At 46.2% G+C, this 18427-nt stretch overlaps 1 protein-coding gene across 8 annotated transcripts in view; it reads right to left on the reverse strand.

Moving 5' to 3' along the window:
• UIMC1 (ubiquitin interaction motif containing 1) overlaps positions 1–17498 on the reverse strand; it is a 40436-nt gene extending 22938 nt beyond the window's left edge. For 6 of the 8 annotated variants that reach the window (XM_064520966.1, XM_026122713.2, XM_026122715.2 and 3 more), the window contains exons 1-3: positions 17303–17498; positions 12828–12985; positions 5624–5714 (exon numbers count right to left, since the gene is read on the reverse strand). In XM_064520966.1, coding sequence (XP_064377036.1) covers positions 5624–5714; positions 12828–12977 — 241 coding nt within the window. In that variant the 5' untranslated portion in view covers positions 12978–12985; positions 17303–17498. The remainder of the gene's footprint in view (positions 1–5623; positions 5715–12827; positions 12986–17302) is intronic. The other 2 variants (XM_064520969.1, XM_026122714.2) reach the window with 1 other exon arrangement.
• Between the last annotated feature and the right edge of the window lie 929 nt (positions 17499–18427).

Consider the following 18427-nt stretch of genomic DNA (forward strand, 5'->3'; position numbering starts at 1 on the left):
ATGTAAACACCGAACATTTATCCAACATCTTGAGAGCGATGCCCAAAGAGCCCCACCTCCCCAGGATGAGCACAGAGCAAAATAACCAAATCTCAGCTTTCCTTAAAAGGTACTACCAAGCTGGAGCAGGCAACACTAAATGAAAATAGTACATGTGTGCAGAGCTGAATCACTGAACACAAATCAGGAAATTCAGTTAGGGTTTCTATAGCAATCTAAACTCTGAATCCTTAGGTGTATTAACTACCATAGGACATCTTACCACCGTCATCCAACAACATACTCTACAGCTACAGACAGCATGTGCAAAGACAGAGGAGAGAAAGGTGGTTTTGCAAAGCATGCACATTTTTAGATGGGATAGACTCAGAAGCAAGGCAGGATAAAGAGCAGACCTTCTCTAATATACTTCATTACTAGCCAAATAGCATGTCCCATTGCCTTGTGACACAAATATACTTGCAATACCTCAGAGACCTAACCAAGAGCAAAAGAGCTACATGTTATTCACCCCAAGCCACAGGTGTAAACCTTTACAGAGGATGTTACTTGCTTGGTGGTACCATGAAGGATCTTTCACATGCATACATGCCCCTTCTGCTCACATCACTACTCCACTGTATCACTAAGCCAGTCATGCATGGAAAACAGGCTTCTTAGAGTTGTAAGTGCTATTTCAGCAGAAAATTTCTTCTTGAAAAGATTCCTCACTCAGAGCAATCCAGAAGTTGAGGCTGGCTATTTAGAATCAAAGCAGTTAGTTACTTTGGAAAACACCTATTTACTTAGATTCAATCCAGCATTTTCACTAGGCTTATAATAAACAGTGCCTGCAGAACAGAGCGCAGCTTGGAAAACAACTGAACAGCTCTCTCAGGAGCTGAAAAATACATCTTCACACTCGCAACAAACTGACAGATTTCCTTCAAAACCCCCTCACTCCTTCAGGCAGAATCGTGCACATGCCATCTCATGCATGAAGCAAAAGGCTTGCTTTCTGATGGGTTAGACGAGCTTTAAAATATGGGAATTGAACAGAAAGGCTGCCCAAGCACAAAGCATGCCTTCACTGCAGCCAGTTTCAAGACAGAAGTTTCCCTGGATAAAGCTGCATTCAGAAGTTACAGGCTCCCATTTTCTAAGCCATCCTCTTCCTACCAGCTGCCACCAAAATACAGCAGCACAGCCTCCCTCGAAGAAGCCTGGTATTGCACTGGTCTTAGCAAAGACTGTGCATTACAGCACGACTGCACTGAGGCAGCCACACAGCAGCAGCAGGCTTTCGGTTGCCCTTCCCCCAGCTTGCTGCTAATGTCAGGTTGTTGTTTTCCCCACTGAGGCAGGATTTGAGCATTTTTTGACTGTTCTGAATACCAGCAGTAGATTCTCTTACACGTCCTACCAGATCAGCACTTAGGTTTTGGTTGCTTTTTTTTCTGGGAAATTTCTTTAAAAATTAAGAAAGAGGTTGAAGTGAAGGCAGACTGCAGTGCACTCAGGACTCATGGGGATCTTTTGTCCTTGGACAAAGTCACTCTATAATGTTACAGCCAGAAGGGACTAAAGAAAAAAAAAATGTCATTTTAATGGAAAACACACTACAATCTGGTGCATGAGGAAGGCTCCCTGTCCCCCAAAACAGCAGTAATACTCAGCACTTCCGTAATACCCAGCACCTCCCAAGCATTCAGTGAGTATGTGCGGATTTGTTTCCCTGCCCAGACCATCACAGCAGGGAAAATTAGGCCAGATCCTGCAAACTTTGACATGTATAAGAGAAGTGGTGCATGTGATTACTCTCCTCTCCCCCGCCGAACACAAGACTTCCCATGTGCTCAAATTAAAACAGGGGCCTAAGTGTTCACCAATTCAGGCTATCAACATTCATGAAGCTTAATATAAAGAAACATTTTCTGGCGAGTTACTAGTGTACATTTTGTTTTCTTCTCCCTCCCTGGCACAGCAATTTCCCCTCTGGGGACAGGGAATGTGCCAGACAAATGCTGCCTCTGGCAAAGAAACCAGCGACAAACAAAATGCACTTAGTTCACATTCCAATTGAGTAGGTGCTCTGGCAATGGGGAAATCTTGAGTTTAAATCAACCTGGAATTACGGTGGGAAGAGCAAGGAACAGCTCTGGTCTCACAGCTTCCAAGAGAGCTGACCTGCTTTAAGCTGAGAGGTCTGGAGCTGACTAGCTGGCAGTACTCCGTGCTTCACATCTCATCATTTCTCTGCAGCGCGTGCAGAGATTTGCATTTTGCTAAACCTGATGTTGATTACATTGGTCATAATTTATGATGATTAGAAATTCTGAGTATTGTGTTAGCCTCCAACTGATGTGTGCAAATTTGAGAACTCTGAGGAGCTAGCACAGAAAGCATGTTTACAGGGCAAGCTGTGTTTCAGGAGCATCCCAGCTGGGCAGTGGGTTTCTCAGGCTTTCAGAGAAACAACCCTTCTCCATCCAGACAGAAAAGACTCAGTTATGCTCACACACATCTTAACTCTTCCTAGGAGGATGTCTCTGCTGTCTGGTGCAAGGAGTGGGGATAGCACTATTATTCCAAGCTGGGAATTCTGTATTTCACATTTCAAAATCCATTAATGGCACGTCCATCTCAATGCAACACGAAATCCAGCACAGAACGTCTTCTGGGACCAGTCCCATCCAAGAAATACACAGAAGGGAAGGAGGGGTCAGGAAAAAACTGTTTTGAAGGCATTACAGCCCTAAACAAATTAAACCATTTCCGAGCCTTTTTAAATGCTAATATGGCAATTTGCTAAGCGATTTATGTTCCATTTTGACGTTTGCAAAGTGAATTAGATGCAAAACCCTACTAGTTGTAGTTCTAACACTTACTAATAAGAGATTTACTCAAAAATAATGGAAATGCAGGATCTCAGTATCTCCACATATCCAAAGAGCAATTACAGTAAAAACATTCAAATGTGCTTTAAAGCACTGACTTCATCCGGAAAAAGAGAGAGAGACTTCTTTAGGTTTTTTGTGTCTCCATTTATCCTGTCAGGATGAAACGTCACAGATATATTTTAGTTATGGCTTTAGGTTAAAATGAATAAAACCACAACAAAGCAAAAATGGGAGAATATGCTTTATAACCAGAGCCTGCAAATATCTGCAATTTTCCAGTTTTGAGGAGAAAGAACTTACTCTACCCAGGAGCGCCAAATCTTTACAAAAGACCAATTTGCCTTGCAATTCAAAGAATATATTTAAAGACACTGAGAAAAATAATTACTACTTCAAATCTTAATTTGCCTGAAAGCAAACACCAAAAGTCTAATTATAGTTTCCAATAAACGAGGGAGCAGACCCATCACATGTGCTTAATAAACAGGTGACCGCTCTCTAACAGAGAATACTATCTGGCATCCAAATGTACCAACAACCTTTCATTCCAGCGCAGCTTCTGATGAATGATAAGGCTCTGCCACGAACATCAGAGTCCCCCGAGCAAGGCTGCGCGCCCCAGCCTGGTGCCACAACCCAGCCCACGGAGCAGGCGGTGTGCTGGAGTGCTCCTTGGCGGCAAGGGGGGAAGAGCAGGTGAGAAGGGCAGCCCATCCAAGCAGGAATCCCACTGCAGTCTATATCCCCATTAGGGAAAGGAGGCAACTCTGAGCTATCTGGCCCACAACAGGAACTGTGAAAAAAAACCCAAATCCCGGTCCCTCTCCTACCTCTACGCTGCTCCAAGCCCCAGGGCTGGGGGCTCGGTGTGAGTGAGAGTGGACATTTCAGTGCACTCAGAACCAACTGCTGGCCAGATACCCCCAACCTACTGCTTCAAGGACACAGAGACACCCACAGAAATAAAGGGCAGCATTTGCCCTAGGAAGAGAAAAACTATTATCAAGAATTTCCGCATCTAACAATGCAGCAAAACTCCCCTGTTATACGACAGCTAGAGAGCTGGCAGTGTCTCGTGTGGCTTTTCTGGAGCACCCAGAACACCTTTCTCACGACACTAGCTGCTTAAACCAGTCACACTCAAAGATGCAACAAGGACATTCAACTGCAGCAACATGGCATTCTTAGCACTATATCTTTGGTCACATTTTAATGCTACCTCCAAGCATTTTTAGGGGTATTACTTTGCTTACCTAAAAAAAAAAAACAAGCCAACAAAAACACTCTTCCCCTGTTTCCGACTTTGTTATCTTACTTGTTCGACACAGGACATGCACAGTGGATTTCAACTCCCACAAAGAGCCAGGCTGTTTCATGCTATGGCCTTAGGCCTCTGTTAAAAACAATTTAATTCACACAAACCCTCTGAGGACAGACATGCCCAACTGCTGCTGCTTGTGGAGCACCAGAGTGCTCCATTACGTTCAGTGATTGCTTTGGGTTTTGCAGTAGACAAACGTCCTCTAATTTTAAAATATTCTGAATTTAACGTGCTAGATAGACTGCTGCCTTACAAAGCATAAGAACATGAGAGCTGATCCACTGGGTCAGAGCAATGATCCATTTGGCCAAGCAATTGTAGCAAAAAATGATGCTATATAGAGAGTGCACACAAGCTGGCCCTTTCGGTGGTCCCTTCCGCTTGTATACCCACAGCTTCCAGAACTACTGTATAAGGGATGTTAAAGGGAATATGCCAGCCTGTTCCCTTTAGCATCTGTTTATAGACCTGTTGTCCATGAATGTGTTTAATCCATCACTAAAGCTGCTGATATCGACCCCTCCACAACCTCCTGTGGTAAAAAGTTCCAGGAGTTCACTATGTGCTGTGTAAAGATTTACCTTCTTTTATCTGTTTTAAACCTATCTCTTGCTATTTCCACTGAGTGCACCCTGATTCTGACTTTGTAGGAGCTGGTAAACAACAGCTCTGAGTTCAACTTATGTATTGCCTTCCTGATGTGAACTTTGATTCCAACCATCTCAACCTTCTCCTCTCCTAAATGAAGAGTCCTGGGCTTTTCAGTCTCTCCTCACAACGCTGCTGCTCCATCCCCTTAATGATTTTACCTGCCCTTCTCTGAATATCCTGTAACTCCACTATGTCCTTGAGATGCAGTGACCAGAACAGCACACATGGTGTGATGTCGGTGCACCTACATTTTAAATAACAGCAAAATGACACATAACAAATCTCTTGCTCTTAACACCCTTCCTGATGACGCCCAACATTGCTGGCCTGTCTGGCTGCCCTGTGCTGTGAGCGGATGATTTCGGAGAACTGTCAACTGTAACTGAGATCTTTCCTGAGCTGCGACTGCTGGGTCAGAGCATCATGAGGTTTCAGGGAAAGATGGCAGCAGAGGGGCCTGAACAGGAAAGCGCTTTCTGATTGACAATGCCTTCAGACCAGCTTCAACTAGTCGTGAAACCTGATGAGGGACCGACACCCCCACACACCTATTTTAGAAGTGCACCAATTTGTGCACATGCAGCCTTGGGAGCAAACAAGCAACAGCCTGCCTATTCAGGAAGGCAAATTTTACCATTGAGGAGGGTCTTCTCTGAGAGCTGTACATCCCAAGCTCCATCACAGCCTTTCTGCAAGGGAAATAATGTCTAACACAAACAGTGGAAGCTGCTCAGCACCAGTCTGCTTCCCCAGCCCCACACTTGAGACCTACGTGCAATTTTTCTTTTAGCAGCAAACTTCGTTCTATCCAGCTGCTGTTTTGTTCTTTTCTTTTGCAATCCACTCTCTTCCTTTGACTCCTGCTGCAATAAAAAAAAAAAAATTGTGAGTGCTCACAATATGTAAGAAATACTACCAGCCCCCTCCCCCCTGCCACTCTGATACAAACACTGGTTCAATAACAAGCCTCCATTTGTGTGAAATTTGAATTTCAAACATAATTCAAGCACATTCTGTAACTATTAAAAGCTGTGTGATAAGCATAACGAGCAACAAGAGTTACAGACTGACATAAACATAGAAGTAGGAGAGACAATAGACTTCATGCCAGTCACCACCATGAACTGCACCTGCTGCCCATGATTTTAGACAGGATTTGTTTGGCCTTGCTAAACATTGGTATTTGTAAGCATTCAAAACAGAAAAACAACACCTTTTTGTAACAAAACATCTCACACCTGTAAGCCCGGACTGTTTCTTGCCATACGGCTTCTAGTACCCTGCCCACGCAATTTTAGGGGGCCAAAACTAGAATTCTTCTAGCCATTCTTTGAGGATGCAGGCTAATGCATCTTCAGGGCAGGAAGGCCAGCTGTACTAACTTCTAGTGCTGTTCTCTCATTGTATTGCCCTGAGCATTGCCATAATTGTTTAATTTTTGATGCTTGAATACTTCAGATATTTGTAGTCACATGGCCTCCTGGAGTATTACCCACAAAAACAATCTAAGACCATGTTACTTTAAGCACACTGACTTCAACAAGAATGGTCACAGGTTTAATTGGCACACATTTATGCAAGTTGCTGTCCTAATGGCTTAAGTGAGGGTGTACGCATTACCAATGGCTGGCACTGGACTCCTTCCAATTTGTCTCTCTAAATCAGGTAGGATTAGAATCAAAAACCGTTTCAGGGAAAAGATACCCACGCCCAGCTAGAAAGGCGCTTCATATGACTCTGTCTGCAGTTGTGCTTGAGGTTTTTGCAGTCCCACGAGACCCATGGCAAACTGGCTACATGTCGTGCCTTACAGCGCTTTCAGCCCCTCTGTGCCAAAAGGCAGCCTTCAAGGTGGTGCATGTGGTTTGGACTATTTTAATGTAAATCATTACACAGCATATTTACAAATGTAATCTATTTTTTCTGTTCGTTGCCCATGTATCTTAATCTATGAAGCCCTTTGGACTGCATCTCTACGCTGAGTTTTGTTCAAGACTATTCAAGTGCTATCTGTAGACTTTATTAATGTATATATACCACTTGCTCCCTCTTACAGATCATTAATGAGGATGTTAAAACACACACAGCCCTAATATTGATCTTCCTGGCCTCAGCCTTAGATCTCCCCAGAACCAGCCTCTCTGTTGTTCATCACAAGCCTTTGCTGACAGTCTTGTAGCAGGATTTCAATCCAGGAATGTTACTATCGAGACCAAATTGAATTACATATCCAACTAAGATTTTGCAAGACACGCTATTAAGTGCTTTCCTGAAACCCTAATACGTTACACCTTTTACATCCCGTAATGTATACTTCACTCCTCTCTTCTACTGATTTAAGAATCAGCTCACAATAAGGAAGCAATCATGCTTAGCAAGTCATTCTCCCCCCCACACACTCATGATCATTCCTAAGGGGTTTTTCCTTTGATTGATTCCTTCTCTTCTCCAACCAACCTGGTTTTGGTACCCCATTTCTAAGAGCTGCCCCTTTGTCTCCAAAAGACTGTTTCACAGCCAGATTCTCTCTTGCTAGAAGACAGATTCTACCAACTTGTGAGCATGTCTAGCTCAAGCTCCCTTCTCTCCCAGGGCACCTCACCCCCTCCACAGTTTTCCACAATGCCATTGGTGCTCCTACACCAAATCGTTTACCACTTGCCGACCTGCAAATTGCCCTGCCATGGTTTGCACTGGCATCCCCCATGCTGACTTTGTGGGTGGCTCATAAGGAAGTGCGGAAGAATCTGTGGGATCACATCCAGATCATGTTGGAATTACATGCTGGAGGACGTTATGCAAAAGCTCTCCCACTAAACACTATCCAACAGTGCTAAACAGTGCTACTGCTGCTTAAGACGGGGCAATTTAATCCTAGCAGGCTCTGTAAATCCCCAGTTCTTCTCTCTAGGCATCAATCTTCCCCTTACCGCTCTTGCACTTGTCAGAAGGTCAACCCTGACACTCATCTGCCGCTCTCTTCCAGGGCACTGATGTGATTTATGAGCACACCGAACTTTCCACGGCTACCAACGTTTGGTTTGTGTACACAGACACACATTTACAATATGCAGTACAAGACAGTACAGGGCTCAAACTCCTCTGGGGCTTTGGACTAATGGCAAGCCTGGCTCCCAGGAGAACTGCCTGGTTTCCTTGCTCAGTGGAGTACATACCTCTGCTCCCCATGCAGGGTCCTGAAGAATGTCGACATTTACAACAGTTCCAGGAGCAAAATTATTGCAGGACACGTGTTGTATGAACCTCATACATTTGAGAAAGATGTTTAAATTGCTTAGCAGCATTCTACTGAACAGCTACAGTACAGGGAACTGCTGAAGCAAATCCAATTAATCCTGATGGGCCAAAATATACACACACATCTCAATTCCAAGAATTCTTAAATCTTCTTTATTTTTAAAACCAGAAAATAAAACATACCTTTTAATTAGGATTTATGGCTGTTTGTACCTCTGCTGGGAGACAGCCCCACAAGCCCCAGAGTGCTCTGCATAAACGCAGGCATGGATGGTAGTAACAGAAGGGGCCAAGAAAATTCAGAGAAGACAACAGGGCTTGCTCTGTCTGACCCAACCTTTTAATGCTCATCTGTCTACAAGGATAATAGGAACTCAGGGGGCCACTCAACCAACTGCCTTTCTAATAAGATCACTAGTCCAAAAATAATCTTAATCAATTAAAATATTCCCAAACTGCAACCAATGCTCTTAGTTACAAGGTCATCTCCAACACACAACTTCCAGGGGAAACCAATTATTATAGCTGAGGCGAGGTGGGAACTGCGCACCTCTGCTCAGTGCCAGCCTGGATAGCGTCTCTCCTCCATTGTCGTCAATTTATAGCATAATGGCCAGAAGGAATCCAAATTTTCTTTCTCTGTGTCACGCTCTGCAGTTTAATTTATGATGCTCTCCTATGAGCAATTTCACTGTCAACATTGTACACAGATGAAGAAAAAGACAGGTTTCCAAAGTTCTTTACACATTAGTGGAAGGCAACCACTATTCTTCCTCCTTTTTTAACCTGCTGGGTTGCAGCAGACAGCAGGAAAGCAAACTCCCATTTTAAAAACACTTTGGCACATCCTTAGAGGACCCGATTCTGTCAGCAGAAAATATACAGCTCTACTCACTTCTAAAAGCCCATGAACAGAATCTAGTAGCCATTCTCTCACATGCAGCTCCCTTGAATCCACATTATAAATGACAAAAATCAGCTTCTACTGACTCAGGAAAGGAAAGGCTACAAAAGAATGTCTCCATAGCTAACAGCACAGACTGCAAAGTCAAAAGGTCTGGTTAATTTTACTGTTCAACAGCAGTTGGGACCATCTAACAATAGGGCACAGCCAAACAACACACGTCCTGCATGGGAAATATGCAGATGAAAACGAGACTAAATTATTTTAAAAAGCCAATTAGATGTTGGAAATACCACATTTTGGCTCTAACCAAGGCTGCTGCTGCAATTAATATCACACCCCACTTTATTAGTCTCTGACTTCAGTTCAGAATTTGTTTCAGCTCTGCTCTGTCTTTCAGCTCATTAGAACAAACCTCCTGGAAGTGGAGACTTGAACAATGAGACACAACAGAGCTCATGCCAGACTTGTGGTTTCAGACACAGGGGAGGGAGGTCTGTGTGGAAAGAAAGGGTTTTTACTGGGCTGTCAGGAGGCTGGTTCAGACCCACTCTGACTTCCAATGAGGGAACGCAGCAGAGCCAAGAAGCCTCCTCAAGAGCATACCTGAGACTGCGTTTTTCCCCAGGGACCGGACGCACTGGCTCCCTTGGTACTACAGCAGAGACAGGAAGCCAACAGGGACAGCGGGATGCTGCACTGATATTCTCATATGGTTCTGGTTCACAAGAAGATGGGCAGCAGTATAATGTGGGCACTGCTATCCTAGCTGTGACGCTTTCAGCACCGTCGTCTCTATAGCAAGATCTCCACTGGAGAGAGGGCCATCAGGCTGTGTCTGGTCTCAAGACGAAATGCCCACTGTCCACATCCAACAGAGAACAGGACAGGGCAGAGGCCTGTTGTTACAGCCAATGCCCAAAAATGCTTTCTTCTTTCTACCAAGACCAATATGGTCTTATCTGAAACATCTATAAACTTAATGCTATTTACCCAGACACTAAGTATCTCCAAAAACAGGAATACTCAAGCAAAAAGATGTTCCGCATCTAAAGGAAGACAGGCACCGGATGCCATGCAGAATGGCACTGTCACGTTGGAGTCTCATCATGTCCCCCAGGGGCTGGCAGAACTGATGAACAGAAGATCTGGCAGAAGGAGCCTGTGAGACTTCATGTAAACTCTACAAGTGGAAGCAGGTACCCTCTTGGTTCCCAAAGGCTCTAAGAGAAATGGGTGATATCACCCTTGTGTGACCCTTCTGCAAGTTCCCCCAGCAGATTAGCAGTCTTTTAGGATCAACTGCATTGAAGGCTGCAGATCAGCCAAATATTTTAGCACAACTATTTGGCCTCTAGCCATGCTCAATGTTCTTGCTTGACTAGACCTCCTGCTGGATGAAAATCATGTTTCAGACATGGCTTCAGAAAATCCTGGCGGCCAAAGTGTCTTTTATCAGCACCCCAATTCAAGGAGGAGCATCAGGAGACAAGCCAGTAGTTGTTTGAAGAAAGCTTTCCTTGGCACTACTTGGAATATTGTGTATTTGGGGGCAAGTGAATGACTTATCTTTCTTCTGGCATTCCCTGCAAGACTCAAACAGTCAAGGGAGACAGTAACCATTTTATTCATTCATCACATCTGTGTTTTCAGAGACCCTGTCTGCACACAGCGAAGGTCATCTCCTCTTGTTTCCACAGAGCCAGAGAGACTGTTCTTAATTTGTCTGACCCTACTCAAAAAAGAGACACATTCCCTGAATCCAAGATTAGATATAACAGAGATCAGAAAGCCCCATGTCCAGAAAACTTCCTTCTGATGCAGCTCCGCAGATGCCACAGCACAGACATGAGCAAAGAAAGAAAACTTGGCAAAGTAACATGGATGAGCTTGATAATCCAGCATGACTGAAAAATTCCTGGGAGAGGCAGTCTGCCAAAGATCATCAAAAGTGAGAAGCTGGAGGCTTTCCAGGTGCAGCTGCTACAAGATCTGCTGGTCTGGAAGCAGAACTAGGGACTTGTTCTATAGATACCTGCCAAGAGACTGCCAAGGAAGAAAGCCATTGAATCAATGATGCCCAAATTGTCCTTGTAGCTTTTGATTCATAAGAAACCATGTCCTAACAGATGCAAGATTAATTGAGAATGTATTGTTCTCTAAAATTGCTATTGATCTGAGATTCTCACACCTCTTCTTGAACACATAACAAGGTCTTACTAGAGCAAGAACAACAGTTACAAGGTTTGAGATTGAAATTCAACTTGATGCACACAGAAAAGCTGAGACAGTTACAGAAGCCAGACAGTTATTTTTTGAGATCCCATGTAAATCAAATTTTTGGTTGTTTTTTCCAGAAAACAACACTGCAAGAGACTGTGGCTCTGGATCTGGAAGCTGATGACTCACAGAAAGAAAGAGACTGAACTGAATAAATCCACTTATTCAACTGACTGAACTGTTGTCACTTAAACAGAACCTAATTGGCTCTTTAACGGCCTCTCTGAGCATATCCTTTTCTGTAATATGACCGATTATGCCATCAGAATTTATTGTTTATAGACAAACTTACAGAACAGTCAGGGAGCCTAACCTTTTTATAGATGTGTTTTAAGAGATGTTTGTTTCCTCTTTTTCAGATACATGCACATTGAGATGAATAATTGTAGACAATAACAGGTCCTGATCTTTTATGTACTGCAGCATCTCTTATAGCTGCTGATTTCTTTTTTCCTTATAGGTTTTCACAATAAAGGCCAGTGATGCAGCAGACATCTGAAGTTAACTTAGCATATTGCAGAGCTAAGGGTTTAACCCCAATGAACTATTACTGCCATATGTTCCATTTCTTTCAGGGAATTTCCCAATGGGAAAGAACTCAGACAATGTGAAGAAAAAACATCCAATATCATTTGCCCTAAAGCTTTTTACTGTTTATTTCTAGTGCTTTTCCCCTTCTCACATGATAATCACCTTATTGTAGAGACTCATGCTCCAGATGTGGGAGCGAAGGGGACTTGATTTAAGATCTACAGCTTGAGAGTGAACTGAAATGCTTTTGAAAATGGTGGAATTACAAAAAGCAGCTTAGGATCCCAAATCACAGGCAAGACAGAGCAAAGCCTTAACGGCCATACATAAAGAACTAATTCTAATAATTTCCTCTCATGTACCTCACTTCAGCTGAAGCCAGATTCTCAGGGCTCTGGATTTCTCCCAGAAAGTGGCACCTCAAGACCAATGCAACAGTTATGGGCATTTCAATCTTTTAGGGTAAGGCTGATATAACATAATGCTAGGGATAAACGATCCGGGCCCGTAAGTCTTGGCCAAGCAAACTGACACTGCAGTTCACCTTTACACCCTATGGAAGTGCATTAAAAGCTCAGATCTCCATAATTCAGGATCAGTTTATCAGACACCAGCTGTGTTCTGAACTACTTGCAAGCCTGTGTTCTGAATCATTTTCTTATCTATTTGCACATAATACAGAATCATGTTTCTGTGGTTTAGCTGGAAATCAATCAAATAAAAATTATGAAAAAAAGATTTGTAAAGGGATTGAGGAAAGGTTACTTTTAAATTATGTTTCAAATTCAGTACTGAGAGGATTTGGTTATCAAATCCCAGACTCATAACTCACCCTCACCAAGCACACCATTCATTTCCTAGCCAAATAGGATTTGATTCATCTCATATATAAGAAGAACAGCACAATACATGCAGAGCGAAGTCTGACCCCAGCATGTACAGTGTGGGATGCTCGGGCACTCTCCTGGAACAGCACGGCCCTGCACGGATTCTGACCACTGACCTCTCCATCGCTGTCGGATATAACAATAAACGCGTCCACAAAACTGCGCTTCTTCTTGGCATTGAGTGCACCCCTCTTCTCTTCCTCCTCTTCCTCCCCATCCTGACCTCGAGAGTCAAGACCTTCTGTGGGTTTCCTCTTCCTCGGCATCCTTCACTCTGAAACAGAGGGAAAAATTAAAAGCCATTTGTTTCCTTCTGGTTTAGATTTCCCCTAACAGTCATCCTTTTTTTTTACTATTTTTAGGCAAAATACTCCAGGCATTAGAACCTTATTATAAAGCGTGGTGGATTTAGTGTTACTGGGAGCCACACGTACGAGTTACCACTCGTCTAGTTAAGAATACTTTATTATAGCTGATTGCCAGAAAGGAGTTTCAGGGGAACAGCAGTGCAGACGAGAGCCACTCTGAATGTCCTTGTTCCAAAGCAGTGAGGCAATCGCCTCTCAACTTCTCCTGTTAAAGCTCATCAGCAAACTCGCCCAAACCTTTATTTCACAGCAGTCTCCTGCCCTCCATGACAGCCCCAAGCTTCCCCTCCTCGGTCCCACACTTTCCTGATGCAGAACAAACCAGGATGTGGCAGTGAATCAAGCTGAAATTTGCAAGCTAGAACAAGACACCACAGCAGTGCAACCATTTGCCAGCTTTCATATTCAATAAAATACGGGGGAAAGGCGTGTTTCTCAGAGGATGCTATTTTGCTCTCAGAACAGCTCCATGGAAGGCCACACAAGCACTACAGGAATGGAAAACACAGGCAATGGCAGTAGGTATGCTGGAAACAAGACCACAGGTTTATCTCATAGCTTGGATTTCTCAATGAGAAGCAGACTCTGTAAGTCCTCCGCACAGACATGCCTGAACCGTTCGTATTAAAGAGGGCACTTGACAAGCAGGGAGGAACCTGCTGAGCGTTATTAGTGCAAGCCTGAGTGCTCTATGAACAGCACAATTGAGGGCAGGTGCCCACGCAATACAAGCTAGTACTTCAGTGGCTCCGTTCCTTGCCAGCCTATAGACGGTTGGAGAGAGCTGCACAGCAAGCGTTGGCTGCTTTGATCAAAAAGGACTCAGACAAGAGGACCAGGAAGAGATCTCGGTGAATGAGAGCAGCAGGATGGCACACAAAGTTAAACCACCATTTTCCTTCTACGTTTGCCTTTCAGTTGAGCAAATGACTTACAACAACATTCAGTGCTTCTTGGACCGTGATCCAAAAGAGCCTTACAAAGCAGACTGAACATTATCAGCTCTGTTTAAGTTAGAAGTAAACATGCGCACAGAGATTAAGCAACAAGCCCATCATTACACACTAGACAATGGCAGAGTTGGGAACATAGTTCAAGTTGGCTGGTTCCCAGACCAGTGTCCTTCCACAGGATCATTCTGCCTTCCTTCAAAATCACTGAAATAGCTCAAATGCACTGCTTAAATCTAAAATAAGAATATAAGAGGAGATGCAACAAGGACCCCACATTACCCAGTATAGAGCCAGATCTACTCTAACACCACAGAACTGCAGACAAACAGCAACTATGTATAAAAATGCTAATAAGCAAGAAGTTCAAAATCCACATAGTACTAAGAAGAGCAGTGCACCCCCCATCTACAGGAGGCAGCGAGGTAAGACTAAGAGAGGAATATATGCATTCCCCTCGGATTATCTGCAGCCTTCGAAAACTCTTAACCTCTCTGCCTCCCTTTCCCTGCAAACACATGCACACACATGCCTAGAGGAAAAAGATGATTATCCTGGTGAAAAATGATTTGCACTAGAGGCTTGCTGAGCACTGTGAAGACAGAATATTGTACAAATTGCATGTGTAGCTTCGTAAGTGATTGCAACCATCACTGCAGAGTCCACAAATGTCTGTCTGTTTGGAAAGGGGAAATAAAAACAAGCGTGGCTTGTGGAAAAGCGTTGGCTCTTGCAAAACAAAGTTGTTCTGCTCTAGCTGAGCTGAACTCAGCTCTTGTTGGAATATCCTTATTACACTTTCTCCATTTCTTATCTTTTGCTCCAAACAGCTACTCTGCCCTCTGCCCTGAGAGAAGAGCAAAGCTGCATACCCAACTGCCAAGAACTGCCACCACAAGACGACTGTCTAGGTGGGAACACTCTTTTATCGGAAGAAAAACACTTACGCAGACAGGCTTTTTGGCACAATGATGAGGACGAGTACGGGAGAGGCCTGTGCCTCCAATACACGAGTCTACGCAGGGTCATTCTATATTTGGAGAGACAGTCTGTAAACCTTTGCCACTCAAACAAAAGCAAACAGCAACAAGCAACTGCCTCACAGTTTTTTAATCCATGCTGGTATCGCCAGCTCCCCTCTGACTGCGCGATACATCTTCTGCCTGATACACTGTGCTAAATAAGAAATCACTGAGAAATATCAGCTGGAGTTATGATGAGTCACCTGCCTCCAACATTTAAAGAAAATAAAAAAGATGTAAGAGATGTAACCACACAACTCCCACTATGCTGCTGAAAACGAAGGGACTTGTGGCAAAAAGAGTCTCTGCAAATGTAGCTAAGGGAACAAGACAAGTAAGAGAGCACATGTAGCTGTGCTAGTCTGTGGGTATGAGTAGGAGAGCAGTAATAGCTTTTATTAGACAAACTGATATAGCTGAGGGAAAAAAACAAGTGTTAGAGCACATCCCCCTTCTTCAGGTAAGGAAGTAAAGTACAGAAGCTGTATTTTGCTTTTAGCACCCTTGGAAAGGACAGTTATCCAAGGTGAAAATATCTGCTTTCGGGTTCAGTGAAAAAGGCCAAAGATCGCATTACCTAAAAATACTTTTGCAGTGCTGCTCATAGACTAGTTTTCCAGTTACCCACTTTTCCCAACTTTGAATTCAAGAGAATTTCTTTGTAAATGCTCTGACAGCAAAGGTGACCTCCTGACAAGGGAACTCACGCATGTCACATTTTTCCAGTCGCATTTTTAGGGATATCCTTGAAGATCCCCAACTTGTGATTATTTGTCATTTTCCCTCTCATCTATCATTTTGATGAATCAGAAAGCAATTACCGACAGAATAATTCTAAATCTTGACACTGCAGCTACAGACCTGCCAAGCTGTGACAGCTTGAAAAATGCTTGAAAATGAAGCCAAAAATGAATGACTCTCATCCCCGGATGAGTTTCTGAGCCGTTTGAGACACAGGCTGTCGCTTTGTAAACAACTCCCCCCACCTCAGAAACAAGAGGCACGATGCTCTTGGGCAGCGCTGCGAAGCAGCTCCCCGCTCACACAGGCCAGCGCCACATGCATCCCTGGAAATACCACTCCCAGACCCTTTGCTTATCCGTGCCACGCGGGGCCCAGCTGATGCTCTGTGACCATCAGGACATTATGGTTCACAGCACCCCGGAGGGAAAGAAATTGTTTACAGGAATTATCTGTTTATAGACCTGGCCCTTCACAAGAAGAGGCACAGAGACCGCAGAGGCCAAGTACATCCAAGCACTGTGCATCTGCAAATGCCACTGAGCTCCACAGGAGATGTTTACTACTCAGCTCCCCTCTACCCAAGCCCAACAAGTCCTGCACACAGCAGCACTCTCTGCCAAGGACAGGCCCCACGTGGGGAGAGAACGACCCTTCCCACAGCACCCGTCCACACGCCTGAGGTCCTCCCACCCCCTTGCGGCATGGGCACGGATGTGCCCTTCCCAACCCACTACCCCCGGGCACGGAGGGCAACAAGGGTTGGGCTGCTGAGGAGGGGATGAGGGCTACTCGAAAAGTGTCACCTCGGGGAGGAAGCACAAGTGGGGTATCATAGGCTGGATGGTGCATGAGCTCGGGAGGACCAGGAGGTGGGATACACTAAGGGAAGGGGAGTGCTGGGGTGGCCCCGGGATGAGGGGAAGGAGGCAGCCCTGGGGTCAGCCTGGCAGGAGATGGCCCCAGGACTGAGCCAGCAGCGCCCCAGGGACAGGGACAGGCGCGGGCCTGGGGGGTCAGGTTCCCCAGGGAAGGGACCGGGGAGAGTCCCAGGGATGTCAGTAATGGGGTCCCCAGGGCAAAGGGCCAGGGGACAGCACTCGGGTGTGGTACTGCTGCTCACCCCAGCGAAGCGGGTCAGGGGACAGCCCCAGGGGACAGCTCCAAAGGGCGGGGCTGGGGGGCAGCCCCAGGGGGACAGCCCCAGGGTCCCCTGCATGGAAGTGACCAGCAAACAGCCCCGAGGGGTCAGTACCGGGGTCTCCTCCTGGGGAAGGGACCGGGGCCGTCCCCGGGGGTGCAGTACTGGCTGGCCTGGGTGGAGAGCCCGGGGGGAGGGCCCAGAGGGGCGGCCCGGCGGGGGAGGGCAGCTCCCGGCCCCGGGGACCCCGTGGGGGACGCGGGCAGCCGGTGCCGGGCTCTCCCTCCCCGCGGCGGATCGAGGCCCGCGCGAGCCCCGGGGCAGCGGCCCGGAGCGGTGCGGCAGGCCCCGGGGGGCACAGGTACTCACCGGGCCCGGGCCTCCCGCGGGCCGGCGCCCCGCCCCCGCCGGGCCGCCCCACCGCGCGGCGACAGGCGGCGGCGCTGCTGCCTCCCCGCCGCGGCCCGCACCGCCTCGCCGGCCCCGGTCAGCGGGTCCCTTGCCCGCACTCAAGTTGGCGGCGGAGGCCTCACTGCCCTCTCCCAAGATGGCGGCGGCGGCTTCGCCGCACGTCACGTGGCCGGCGGCGAGGCGGACGGCGCCATGTCGCGTGCGGGCGACGACTGCTGGCCGCGGCGGCTGTTGGCGGATCCGGCTCCTCCCGCTGGGTGTCCTGGAGGTGCGGAAGGAGCGCTGCCGCGCTGACACAGCGTGGAGGGTTCAGTCACTTTGGTGGGCGATGATGAGCCAGAATTGCCACGTCCCAGGGGGACCGCAGCAGTGACGGGCTGCCAGGGGTCACCGTGGCGGGGGAAGCCCCCCTCCTGGCCTCCGCAGTGCCCTGGCGCATAAAGGTGGGGCCACTGTGCTGTCACGTAGTTACAGCTGTGGTTTGCATTTGTTTGGTGTTTTTGTCATATAAAAGCTTTGGATTCAAGTGACTTTACAGCCAGAATGAAGCTGTTGGAAGTATACATCCGAGAGCCAGTTGCAAATGACCCAAGACGTTTTGTTTTTTGCGCAAATATCGTTTCTGCTTGTAGTTGTTCTGGGGCTTTCTCAGGAACGGGGCATCAGGAGCCTGTGAGGGCTGTGGCTTGGCGCGAAGGCTGGCGGCACGGGCAGCATGGCCACCACGAGGTCGGCAAAGAGCAATGCATCGGCCACCCCAACAGAGCTGCGAGCAGGGGATCGTTAGCAGGGCGGACGTGCTGCTGTGCCGACTCTCCTCGGAAAGCTTCGTGCTCGCAGGTGTTCGTTTATGAGCTGCATTTCCATTTTACACTAAATGGAGAGTATCCTTGTCAACACAACCTGAGTTAGGAATGATTTAAAGCATTTTTCCTGGTCAAATTCACAGGGAGAAAAGCAGTTTAGGTCTTTTGGGTATTGCTTAGATTTCATTATGGGATTTAAATCCAAAGGCATCTTCTGGCTTAATTTTTTCCTTTAGGGAAAATGGGACAAAAACCAGTAGTGTCATTTAAAGACGCA

This window comes from Dromaius novaehollandiae, chromosome 15 (genome assembly GCF_036370855.1).
Source record: "Dromaius novaehollandiae isolate bDroNov1 chromosome 15, bDroNov1.hap1, whole genome shotgun sequence".
In the NCBI taxonomy this organism is placed as follows: Eukaryota; Metazoa; Chordata; class Aves; order Casuariiformes; family Dromaiidae; genus Dromaius; species Dromaius novaehollandiae.